The sequence below is a fragment of the Nerophis ophidion genome, linkage group LG08, assembly GCF_033978795.1.
Source record: "Nerophis ophidion isolate RoL-2023_Sa linkage group LG08, RoL_Noph_v1.0, whole genome shotgun sequence".
NCBI classification, from domain to species: domain Eukaryota; kingdom Metazoa; phylum Chordata; class Actinopteri; order Syngnathiformes; family Syngnathidae; genus Nerophis; species Nerophis ophidion.
The window spans coordinates 77,464,758-77,478,131 of NC_084618.1; the positions used below are offsets into that span (position 1 = coordinate 77,464,758).

The 13,374-nt window shown below is 39.5% G+C and overlaps 1 protein-coding gene across 3 annotated transcripts in view; it reads right to left on the reverse strand.

Annotated features, from left to right (window-relative positions):
- The window catches only part of LOC133558409 (A disintegrin and metalloproteinase with thrombospondin motifs 14), a 136,654-nt gene that overhangs the window by 27,849 nt on the left and 95,431 nt on the right, over nucleotides 1–13,374 (reverse strand). For all 3 annotated transcript variants that reach the window (XM_061909778.1, XM_061909777.1, XM_061909779.1), the window contains exons 12-15: nucleotides 10,214–10,386; nucleotides 10,010–10,143; nucleotides 1,529–1,652; nucleotides 175–255 (exon numbers count right to left, since the gene is read on the reverse strand). In XM_061909778.1, coding sequence (XP_061765762.1) covers nucleotides 175–255; nucleotides 1,529–1,652; nucleotides 10,010–10,143; nucleotides 10,214–10,386 — 512 coding nt within the window. The remainder of the gene's footprint in view (nucleotides 1–174; nucleotides 256–1,528; nucleotides 1,653–10,009; nucleotides 10,144–10,213; nucleotides 10,387–13,374) is intronic.

Consider the following 13,374-nt stretch of genomic DNA (forward strand, 5'->3'; position numbering starts at 1 on the left):
ATATTAACAGGTGAAGAAGGAGTGAAGGCAAATGTGAGAATCTCACTAAGTATTAGTCTTTAATATCAGGTGCAAGAAGGATTATCTATGACTGAATGTCAAGTCCAGCCACTTGGCGCTCACACATGACAGCTTTATTATGACCTTTGGACGAGTCCATGTCAACCCACTTACCAATTAGATGTGGGGAGGTGTCGTTCTCCTCGATGACGATGTGACGGGCTCCGACAGGGATGTCGAACATTTTCAGTATTCCTAACGAGACAAAAAGCAGGGTGCCTGTCGTCACATTGTGAGGAGACCATTGTCTCAATAATTGCCTCTGGTGTAATAACGACATAAGCACTTGCTCTCCTTAAGCGTGAAAGGTCAGTTGTTCAGTACATGCCATCTGTGCTGATTTTATCCACTTGTTTTTTCTGCTACAGTTTTTATTTTGTTTTATTTTACAACTATTTACTTAACTATTGGTGGCATTATTTCATATTTTTCTTATAACTGTTTGCCATTTGTTATATTGTTTTTTTTTTATTGTCTCTTCCTACTTTTATGTATTATTTATGTTATTATTTTCTATTATTATATTTTTATCATTATAAACTATTAGTGTCATTATTTTTTTATTATTGTTATTGTTTATTAGTGTTTTTCTGTTTTGACGTATTGTCTCTTCCTACTTGTATGTATTATTTTTTTCTGTTGTATGATTTATTTTATATCATTATTAATTTTTTATTACAATCAACTATCGGTGTGATTTTTCTGTTGTTTTATTGTCTCTTTCTACTTGTATGTACTTCTTATTTTGAGTTGTATACGGTAGTTCATTTTTTATAATTATTGAAATCTGTTTTATTACTAACTATTAGTGTCATAATTGTATTCTATCTTGTTTTTTTATTTGTGTTGTTTTATTTTCTTTCGCTATTCTTAATGTATTATTAACTTTCAGTGTCTTTATCAATATTACATTGTATTTTTTTCCCTCAATCGTCAATTATATTTATATAGCGCTTTTCTCTAATGACTCAAAGCGCTTTGTGTATTTTCCTACTTAATTCATTGTTTCTGCTTGTATTTATTGTCTCTTGCTATGATTGCTTTATTTTTAAAAATTTTATTCATTTATTTATTTTCTCTTCTAATTATCGTTCTTTTTATGATAATATTATTATTATTATGTGTCAATTTTCTTCCCATCATTGTTTAGTATGTTTATTATTATTAGTTTTTTACATGTCTGTCAGTACGGTAGTTGTGTTTTTTTCCATTTTAACATTTTTTCAGTTGAAAAAATGTGTTTAAATCTGATCAAATTTAAGTCGGTATGAAAAGAGCTGGGATTGAATATTTCCAAATTATAGTCTATCACAATAAAATATATATGTATATATTGTTTAAATGTAAATGAAACATTTCTATAAAATAAAAAAATATATCAAATGAAAACATGTATTAATCAGGATAATTTTAGCGTCTAGACGTGCAATATCGTGACCAAACATATACAAACATGGTTTTTTTTTACCGTTCTTTTTGGGCGTTTTGGTGAGCGTCAGCTTGACAGTGCGACAGTGCGAGTTGTCCCCCTCGCACACTCCGCACTTGTCTTCCTCTTTGTACGAGCCAAACTCCTTGTCGCAGCCGACGTGCTGCCAAGATTGGGAATTGGGGGAAGGGAGAAAGACGGTCATTAGAAGTGGGTGATCCAGATTACAGTCTCCAGTCTAGACGGAGCTGGGCCGCTCAAACTATGGGAAAAAGGCATCAAGTTGGTGATGCAGGCATAACAGAGTCGGTTGTCACTGGTCTCAAAGCCAAGGTTGTGAGCATGCAAAGACAAAATATGGTGCGTTTGTGTTTAGAAAGATATGATATGAAATATTATCTTCTTGTAAATGCAGAGAACCATCAAATAATAAACTACTTTCAAATGTATGTTTAGAAATCATTTTTGAAAAACAGTATGTTATGGATATTATATCAATCAATCAATCAATGTTTACTTATATAGCCCTAAATCACTAGTGTCTCAAAGGGCTGCACAAACCACTACGACATCCTCGGTAGGCCCACATAAGGGCAAGGAAAACTCACACCCAGTGGGACGTCGGTGACAATGATGACTATGAGAACATGATACTGTGATACTGATGATACTGATGACTATGAGAACATATGAGAACATGATACTGTGAAAAATCAATCCATAATGGATCCAACACAGTCGCGAGAGTCCAGTCCAAAGCGGATCCAACACAGCAGCGAGAGTCCCGTTCACAGCGGAGCCAGCAGGAAACCATCCCAAGCGGAGGCTGATCAGCAGCGCAGAGATGTCCCCAGCCGATACACAGGCGAGCAGTACATGGCCACCGGATCGGACCGGACTCCCTCCACAAAGGAGAGTGGGACATAGAAGAAAAAGAAAAGAAACGGCAGATCAACTGGTCTAAAAAGGGAGTCTATTTAAAGGCTAGAGTATACAAATGAGTTTTAAGGTGAGACTTAAATGCTTCTACTGAGGTAGCATCTCGAACTGTTACCGGGAGGGCATTCCAGAGTACTGGAGCCCGAAATGAAAAAGCTCTACAGCCCGCAGACTTTTTTTGGGCTTTGGGAATCACTAATAAGCCGGAGTCCTTTGAAGGCAGATTTCTTGCCGGGACATATGGTACAATACAATCGGCAAGATAGGATGGAGCTAGACCGTGTAGTATTTTATACGTAAGTAGTAAAACCTTAAAGTCACATCTTAAGTGCACAGGAAGCCAGTGCAGGTGAGCCAGTACAGGCGTAATGTGATCAAACTTTCTTGTATATGGTATACTGTTGCAAGATAAGGTATGCTGTGCTATTGTACAGTATGGTAAGATCCAGGGTAAAGTTCTCATTCTGTATGGTATGCTATAAAATGTTAGATTGAGGATATGGGACGGCATGATGGCGCTGATGTAGTGGCTGCTGTTGGCAGGAGCTTTGTGCTCTTGTCTCATCCTTTTGTGTTTCCCTCTTGTTTTCATGTGTTATTATATTTTTTTTTGCTTTTTGGTCCGGGACCCTTTGGGACTGTGTGACAAGGGGTGGCACTTTCGTGACCTCTGTGGTGCTTTTTTTGGGGACTTCTGGATCTGCCTCCCGGGAGCCTTTTGGCCATGGAGACCAGCTGCTGGGTGTCTGCCACACCGGAGTCTGTTTGGAGGGACTGGAGGAGATGCGGATGAGGGGACAGGGCTGCGGAGCTAGCACTGAGCGCTGGGACGGAGAGGCTTCGCGGTGTCTTGGCTGGGTGAGCAGGTGTCGGACACCTCAGTCACCTTGGACGTATCCTCGCTCATCCATGAGGACTGGACACTGGCCGAGAGTGGAGTCGGCTGTCTTGGTTGCTTTGTTGGGTCTGCTCCTGTCTCTGGCCATGCTCCCTCCACCCCAGCGGACGATGGCGTGGAACAGCGCAGAGGCCACCACAGTGGATATGTTTCTTTTACTTTTTATTCATAGCTGTATGTAGAAGTGTCTGCTTGTATCTGCTGCTTCAATGTCTTTGATGTCCTATGTGTTCTTTGATGTTTGATGGGGCGGCATAGCTCGGTTGGTAGAGCGGCCGTGTCAGCAACTTGAGGGTTGCAGGTTCGATTCCCGCTTCCGCCATCCTAGTCACTGCCGTTGTGTCCTTGGGCAAGACACTTTACCCACCTGCTCCCAGTGCCACCGACACTGGTTTAAATGTAACTTAGATATTGGGTTTCACTATGTAAAGCGCTTTGAGTCACTAGAGAAAAGCGCTATATAAATATAATTCACTTCACTTCACTTCACCCTCTTACACACATGTAAGAGGGATGTGTACTATGGCTATGAGTTGTTGTTTTTTCCCTTGGCCTCAGTCTGCACCCCCTCTCCAGGGCCCAGGCTAAGACCGATTTTTATTTCATTTAATTTTAATCTTTTTTATTTTAATGTTTACCTGTATCTCATCTTTTTTGTAAGGGGCGCTGGAAGCCGGCAGACCCGTCAGCGATCCTGTTCTGTCTCCCTGTAATGTTTGTCTGCTCTTGAATGGGATTGTGCTGAAAATTGTAATTTTCCTGAAGGAACTCTCCTGACGGAATAAATAAAGTACTATCTAATCTAATCTAATCTAATCTAATGATATAGCATACTCTCCCAACCGGCGTGGGATGCCCTTTGGATAGTGGCAGTCTCAGCAACCTTAGATTTCCTGGTTCGATCCCCAGCTTCTACCAACCTAGTCACGTCTGTTGTGTCCTTAAACAAGACACCCTTGCTCCTGATGGGCCGTGGTCAGTGCCTTGCATGGCAGCTCCCGCCATCAGTGTGTGAATGTGTGTGTGAATGGGTGAATGTAGAAATAGTGTTAAAGCGCTTTGAGTACCTTGAAGGTAGAAAAGCGCTATACAAGTATAACCCATTTACCATATAGTGTGTTAAGGTTGATAGGACATGGTATGTTATGGTGTGGTATACTATGACATAATAGGTAACATAAGGGAAGGGGAGGTTATGGTTATGGTGGGGTTTTACAGGGTAGTATTATTTCCTCCAGATCAATTCAAACAAAACGGAAACTCTAAGAATTGCTCTCGATAAAAAGATCCCCCTGATCAAGAACTCCCTTGGTGCTCTGGGTGCATCTGTTAAAAGTAGCCTCAGAAAACCTTGGGGTTGTGTTGGATCAGTCCATGACTTTGGAGGGTTACTGTCGTCAACTGACCAAAAACAGTTTTTACCATCTCAGAAATATTTCCAAAGAGAGACATTTGTTGTCAAAATTGGATCTCGAAATGGTTATTCACGTGTTCATTTTGTCTCGCATTGACTATTGCAATTCTCTTTTCACTCTCTTCAACAAGTCAACGCTGAAGAGACTTCATGCGTGGAGACCTGGCATTCCAGTCCATGGCTCCCAGACTGTGGAACAATTTACACCAGTCCCTCCGTGATCTTGACTGTGTTGAAACTTTTAAGAAACATTTGAAAACTTCTCTTTTTAGTAAAGCTGAGGATGTCGTAGTGATTTGTGCAGCCCTTTGAGACACTGGATCGGTTCGCAGCCGAGTGTGAAGCGACCGGAATGAGAATCAGCACCTCCAAGGCCGAGTCCATGGTTCTCGCCCGGAAAAGGGTGGAGTGCCATCTCCGGGTTGGGGAGGAGACCCTGCCCCAAGTGGAGGAGTTCAAGTACCTAGGAGTCTTGTTCACGAGTGAGGGAAGAGTGGATCGTGAGATCGACAGGCGGATCGGTGCGGCGTCTTCAGTAATGCGGACGTTGTACCGATCCGTTGTGGTGAAGAAGGAGCTGAGCCGGAAGGCAAAGCTCTCAATTTACCGGTCGATCTACGTTCCCATCCTCACCTATGGTCATGAGCTTTGGGTCATGACCGAAAGGATAAGATCACGGGTACAAGCGGCCCAAATGAGTTTGGGTCTCTCCCTTAGAGATAGGGTGAGAAGCTCTGCCATCCGGGAGGAACTCAAAGTAAAGTCGCTGCTCCTTCACATCGAGAGGAGCCAGATGAGGTGGTTCGGGCATCTGGTCAGGATGCCACCCGAACGCCTCCCTAGGGAGGTGTTTAGGGCACGTCCAACCGGTAGGAGGCCACGGGGAAGACCCAGGACACGTTGGGAAGACTATGTCTCCCGGCTGGCCTGGGAACGCCTCGGGATCCCCCGGGAAGAGCTAGACGAAGTGGCTGGGGAGAGGGAAGTCTGGGCTTCCCTGCTTAGGCTGCGGCCCCCGCGACCCGACCTCGGATAAGCGGAAGATGATGGATGGATGGATGGATGATTGATTGATTAACTATCATTTTCAATCCACTTTGTATCCTTTTTATGATGTTTCCCCTGTTGTTTTAAATTAAACTGTTGTTTTACTTCACCTAGGTTTTGTACAGCACTTTGTGATTTTATCTGTGAAAAGCCCTTTATAAATAAAATATACTTACTTACTAGTAATATGTTGCGAAAAGATATGGTTTGCTATGCAGTGATATTGTATGATAGTGTCTTACACTGTATGCTATTTTAAGCTTATGATGTGGTATGGTAGGCTGTGATATGGTATGATAAGTTATGCCATGTGGTAAGTATATAGTGTGCTGTGATATGTTATGGTATGATAATGTATTATACTTTATGCTATTTCAAGGTTATGGGGTATATAGTATGCTGTGATATGGTTTGTGTTATGTTTTTATTACCCTGTCTTCTCTTTTGTTGTGATTTGTTTCCTCAGCTCGTTAGCCTCCAGCAGGGGGCGGACACTAAGACACACCTGCAACCATTTTCTACCGAGGAGTATATAAGCTCGTCACCCACAACTGGTCCTTGTCGGTTAATTTTTGATGCCGCACCTCCGACGTGCATGAACCAGCTTCGCCTCGTCAGTCCGGTATGTTGATTTTCCTTATTCATGTATTTCCTAACCTTGTTGTATTTTGTTTTCTAGCCTCCCTGAGGCAGTAGAGACTTTTTCCCTGTGCACTAGTGCGCCCTGGCTTTTCCACTGCCGACCACTGGGGAACCGCTTTGGACTGGACTCTCGCGACTGTGTTGGATCTATTGTGGATTGAACTTACATACATACATACATACACACACACATACATACACACATACATACACATACATACATACATATACATACACACACATACACATACATACATACATACACATACATAGTCCGCTGTGAACGGGACTCTCGCTGCTGTGTTGGATCCACTTTGGACTGGACTCTCGCGACTGTGTTGGATCCATTATGGATTGAACTTTCACAGTATCATGTTAGACCCGCTCGACATCCATTGCTTTCCTCCTCTCCAAGGTTCTCATAGTCATCATTGTCACCGACGTCCCACTGGGTGTGAGTTTTCCTTGCCCTTATGTGGGCCTACCGAGGATGTCGTAGTGGTTTGTGCAGCCCTTTGAGACACTAGTGATTTAGGGTTATATAAGTAAACGTTGATTGATTGATTGATTGATTTAGTTTTCATGGTGTGCATTTTCTGCCCCATCGCTTTTCGTTACACCTTTTGGACTCAATAAAGGCATTCCTTTTTGTTATTCAAACTTGCCTCTCGTCTCTGCATCCCGGGGTCACCCCTTGACCAGATCTTAACAGTTTGAGAGGGTATGCTATGTGGTTATGATATGGAAAGGTATTCTGTGATATGCAATGCTATTGAGTGGTATGATAATGTATTATACAATATGCTATTTTAAGGGTATGACATGCACCAAGGAATAGGCAGATTTGCAACATTGAAAATTGGCCCTGGTGTGTGAATGTGATTGTGAATGTTGTAGCCAGCTCATCACCCTGTGATGAGCTGGCTACTTGACTAAGGTGTACCCTGCCTTCCGCCCAAATTCAGCTGGGATAGGCTTCAGCCACCTCCGCAACCCCGAGAGGGACACGTGGTTGGTATTGGATAGATGGATGGATGTGGTATAGGATGCTGTGAGGTTATGATGTGTATGGTATGGTCTGGTATGTTAATGATTATATGGTATGGTATTTTAGGTTATGGTATTGTATATTGATGATGATACGCAGTATGGTATTTTAAGGTTGTGGTATGGCATGGTATGCTGTGATATGGTATGATAGGCAGTGCTATGTTGTTATGACATTGTATAGAATGCTGTGGTATGTTAGGCTTATTAGTGATCCCCAAAGCCCAAAAAAAGTCTGCGGGCAGTAGAGCTTTTTCATTTCGGGCTCCAGTACTCTGGAATGCCCTCCCGGTAACAGTTCGAGATGCCACCTCAGTAGAAGCATTTAAGTCTCACCTTAAAACTCATTTGTATACTCTAGCCTTTAAATCGACTCCCTTTTTAGACCAGTTGATCTGCCGTCCCACTCTCCCCTGTGGAGGGAGTCCGGTCCGATCCGGTGGCCATGTACTGCTCGCCTGTGTATCGGCTGGGGACATCTCTGCGCTGCTGATCAGCCTCCGCTTGGGATGGTTTCCTGCTGGCTCCGCTGTGAACGGGACTCTCGCTGCTGTGTTGGATCCATTATGGATTGATCTTTCACAGTATCATGTTCTCATATGTTCTCATAGTCATCAGTATCATCAGTATCACAGTATCATGTTCTCATAGTCATCATTGTCACCGACGTCCCACTGGGTGTGAGTTTTCCTTGCCCTTATGTGGGCCTACCGAGGATGTCGTAGTGGTTTGTGCAGCCCTTTGAGACACTAGTGATTTAGGGCTATATAAGTAAACATTGATTGATTGATTGATTGATTGATGGATATGGCAGGATAGGGTATGCTATGTGGTTATGACATGGTATGATATGCTGTGGAGTGTTATGACAGTGTTTCTCAACCTTTTTTCAGTGATGTACCCCCTGTGAACATTTTTTTAATTCAAGTACCCCCTAATCAGAGCAAAGCATTTTTGGTTGAAAAAAAGAGATAAAGAAGTAAAATACAGCACTATGTCATCAGTTTCTGATTTATTAAATGGTATAACAGTGCAAAATATTGCTCATTTGTAGTGGTCTTTCTTAAACTATTTGGAAAAAAAGATAACTTGTTGAAAAATAAACAAGTGATTCAATTATAAATAAAGATTTCTACACATAGAAGTAATCATCAACTTAAAGTGCCCTCTTTGGGGATTGTAATAGAGATCCATCTGGATTCATAAACTTAATTCTAAACATTTTTTCACAAAAAAAGAAATCTTTCACATCAATATTTATGGAACATTTCCACAAAAAATGTAGCTGTCAACACTGAATATTGCATTGTTGTATTTCTTTTCACAGTTTATGAACTTACATTCATATTTTGTTGAAGTATTATTCAATAAATATATTTATAAAGGATTTTTGAATTGTTGCTATATTTACAATATTTTAAAAAAAATCTCACGTACCCCTTGGCTTTCCTTTAAGTACCCCCAGGGGTAGGCGTACCCCAATTTGAGAACCACTGTGTTATGGTATGATGTGGTATGATAATGTATTATTTGGTATGCTAATTTAAGGTTACGATGTTTTACGAATGACCGGCAGAGATGACCAAGAAGAACGCGGAGTTGGAATATAATTACAACACTTTATGTACATATTTATATACATATTTATATAATATTTACATATTTATATAATATGTAACTACAAGCTCCATTCACAGACAGAGTCCAAATGCTTTTATGAGCGGTCGAGCGTGTCAAAAGCCGAAAAAAAAATTAATAATAATTTAAAAAAAAGTATATATATATATTTTTTTCCCTCCTTTCTGGCAGCCGTAATTCTTTCGTGGCGGGCCGCCACAAATAAATGAATGTGTGGGAAACCCTAGTGTGATATGGTACGATAAGGTATGCCATGTGGTTATGATAGGGTATGATATACTGTGGCATGTTATGCCATGATGTGGTATGATAATGTATTAATTGGTATGCTATTTAAAGGTTATGATGTTGTACGAATGATACAGTGTGATATGGTACGATAAGGTATGCCATGTGGTTATGATAGGGTATGATATACTGTGGCATGTTATGCCATGATGTGGTATGATAATGTATTAATTGGTATGCTATTTAAAGGTTAGGATGTTGTACGAATGATACAGTGTGATATGGTACGATAAGGTATGCCATGTGGTTATGATAGGGTATGATATACTGTGGCATGTTATGCCATGATGTGGTATGATAATGTATTAATTGGCATGCTATTTAAAGGTTATGATGTTGTACGAATGATACAGTGTGATATGGTACGATAAGGTATGCCATGTGGTTATGATAGGGTATGATATACTGTGGCATGTTATGCCATGATGTGGTATGATAATGTATTAATTGGTATGCTATTTAAAGGTTATGATGTTGTACGAATGATACAGTGTGATATGGTACGATGGAAAAGGTTGAAGAAGACGAGGCATGCATCAAGTGACTTCTTAGCAGCGCCAAATGCATTGTGGGTAGAAACAAGCAACACTTAATACAGTGTACTTACCAGACACTCGCCCCTCGCGCACACACTGAAGTGGTCGCTGTAGCTGCAGCGGGTCCCGTCGTGCATCACCTGGTTCATGAAGACCACCTCCCCCGTTTCCTTGGACGTGCAGCTCAGCTCACACTTGCGACTCTCTGCAAACGTGACAAGAAAGACAAGACACGTGAGCGTTGCGCCGGAAAACACTGTCCCGTCACTCGTTACCATCTGGGTGCTCGTATGGCAGCCAGGTGTGCTTCTTGTTGTTGTGGTATTTGTTGCTCCTCTGGAGGCACTGCTGAGCACGGAAGTCCTCGTAGGGCCCGGCGCACTCCTCCGTGTTGCACATCTGGTAGTCTAACTCCGAGCCAGGGCACTCGCGACCGCCGTAGGCCGGCCTATCAAGAGTGTTAAAAATCAATAAAGCTTTTAAACAGGCTTACAAATTGATTGGAGGTGTCAAGGAGTTAAAACTTGTGTATCCATCATTCAAAATCAATAGATTTCCCCTAGGTGTAGGTTTTAATAGGATTCTAAAAAAGTAATGACTCAACATTATTGATTGTTTTGACCTATGACATGAGATACTGCCATATAAGGATGAATGTGATCTAAACTAATAGGGTTCCTCACCCCAAATACGGCAGTGATTATTTAAGAAGGTTCAAAGTTCGTTTTTACCTTAGACCTCAGAAAAAAAAAATCAATAAGGTCCTAGCTCTGTTAGTGGGCGATCATTCCAACCTATTGAAACAAGTATAATTTCAATTTTGGCGTCAAATTCCACCTTACGACTTTAAAAACCAATAGGTTGCTTGCTGTGAAAGTAGGTATTTATTTCAATCAGTTCATATATGTGACAGGAAACATGCTTTTGGTGCCCTTTGACCTCATGATGCCTACAGTACATCCAAGCTTGTAGAATATAAAAATCAATAGGATTCTTTATCTGGACTGTTTCAAATTTAGGATAAGAATCTGGATTTTTTTTTTTGTGCGATTTGACTTCAGATCCCACACTGCAAAAAGTCAGTGATCAAAAACAAGAATAAAAAATACAAAAATTAGATGTATTATATTTGAACTAAGCAAAATTATCTGCCAATAGAACAAGAAAAATTGGCTTGTCAAGACTTTCCAAATCAAGTAAAATTAGCTAACCTCAATGAACCCCAAAATACCTTCAAATAAGTATATTCTCACTAATAACTGTTCCACTATATGACTACATTTTTCTATTGTTTCATTGAAAATAAAACAGCAAAGTCCATTTGGCTGTCATCTGTTTTAATATGAGACACAATTGTGTCTAAATCTTGTTTTTTTAAATGCTTGAAATAAGAAATTATTACTTTAAAAAAAGCAGTTTTTTACTTGTGAGTATTGATGACACAGCTTTGCAACAGTTTTAAGCAGGTTTTACTCAATATACAGTAGGTCATCAAATCTCAGCAACAAGCTGTAATATCTTACTGAGATCATTTAGGACCAAAACCCTTAAAACAAGTAAAACACTAACATAAAATCTGCCTGGTGAGAATAATTATCTTAGACAGAAAATAAGCAAATATCACCCTTATTTGAGATATTTTATCTTACTTAGAATTTAGTTTTTGCAGTGCACAATTCAGGATTGGAGAAGTGCAAAATGAATAGGGTTCTTTCTCTGGAATTGGGAATTAACTGGTCATTTGGTATGAATTTGTGTCAAAAAACTTGATTTGCGGGCCCTTTGACCTAACGATACCTACATCCCAGGTTATAAAAATATCCAAATCCATAGGGTTCTTGCAATATAGTTGGGCAATCATTCCAACTTATTAAGTATAATTTATATTTTGTCCTGGAATACTACCTTCCAAATTGTTCTGAAAGAGGATATTTATTTAAATCGGTTCATATATGTGACAGGAAACATGCTTTTGGTGCCCTTTGACCTCATGATGCCTACAGTACATCCAAGCTTGTAGAATATAAAAATCAATAGGATTCTTTATCTGGACTGTTTCAAATTTAGGATAAGAATCTGGATTTTTTTTTTTGTGCGATTTGACTTCAGATCCCACACTGCAAAAAGTCAGTGATCAAAAACAAGAATAAAAAATACAAAAATTAGATGTATTTTATTTGAACTAAGCAAAATTATCTGCCAATAGAACAAGAAAAATTGGCTTGTCAAGACTTTCCAAATCAAGTAAAATTAGCTAACCTCAATGAACCCCAAAATACCTTCAAATAAGTATATTCTCACTAATAACTGTTCCACTATATGACTACATTTTTCTATTGTTTCATTGAAAATAAAACAGCAAAGTTCATTTGGCTGTCATCTGTTTTAATATGAGACACAATTGTGTCTAAATCTTGTTTTTTTAAATGCTTGAAATAAGAAATTATTACTTTAAAAAAAGCAGTTTTTTACTTGTAAGGGTTGATGACACAGCTTTGCAACAGTTTCAAGCAGGTTTTACTCAATATACAGTAGGTCATCAAATCTCAGCAACAAGCTGTAATATCTTACTGAGATCATTTAGGACCAAAACCCTTAAAACAAGTAAAACACTAACATAAAATCTGCCTGGTGAGAATAATTATCTTAGACAGAAAATAAGCAAATATCACCCTTATTTGAGATATTTTATCTTACTTAGAATTTAGTTTTTGCAGTGCACAATTCAGGATTGGAGAAGTGCAAAATGAATAGGGTTCTTTCTCTGGAATTGGGAATTAACTGGTCATTTGGTATGAATTTGTGTCAAAAAACTTGATTTGCGGGCCCTTTGACCTAACGATACCTACATCCCAGGTTATAAAAATATCCAAATCCATAGGGTTCTTGCAATATAGTTGGGCAATCATTCCAACTTATTAAGTATAATTTATATTTTGTCCTGGAATACTACCTTCCAAATTGTTCTGAAAGAGGATATTTATTTAAATCGGTTCATATATGTGACAGGAAACATGCTTTTGGTGCCCTTTGACCTCATGATGCCTACAGTACATCCAAGCTTGTAGAATATAAAAATCAATAGGATTCTTTATCTGGACTGTTTCAAATTTAGGACAAGAATCTGGATTTTTTTTTTTGTGCGATTTGACTTCAGATCCCACACTGCAAAAAGTCAGTGATCAAAAACAAGAATAAAAAATACAAAAATTAGATGTATTATATTTGAACTAAGCAAAATTATCTGCCAATAGAACAAGAAAAATTGGCTTGTCAAGACTTTCCAAATCAAGTAAAATTAGCTAACCTCAATGAACCCAAAAATACCTTCAAATAAGTATATTCTCACTAATAATAACTGTTCCACTATATGACTACATTTTTCTATTGTTTCATTGAAAATAAAACAGCAAAGTCCATTTGGCTGTCATCTGTT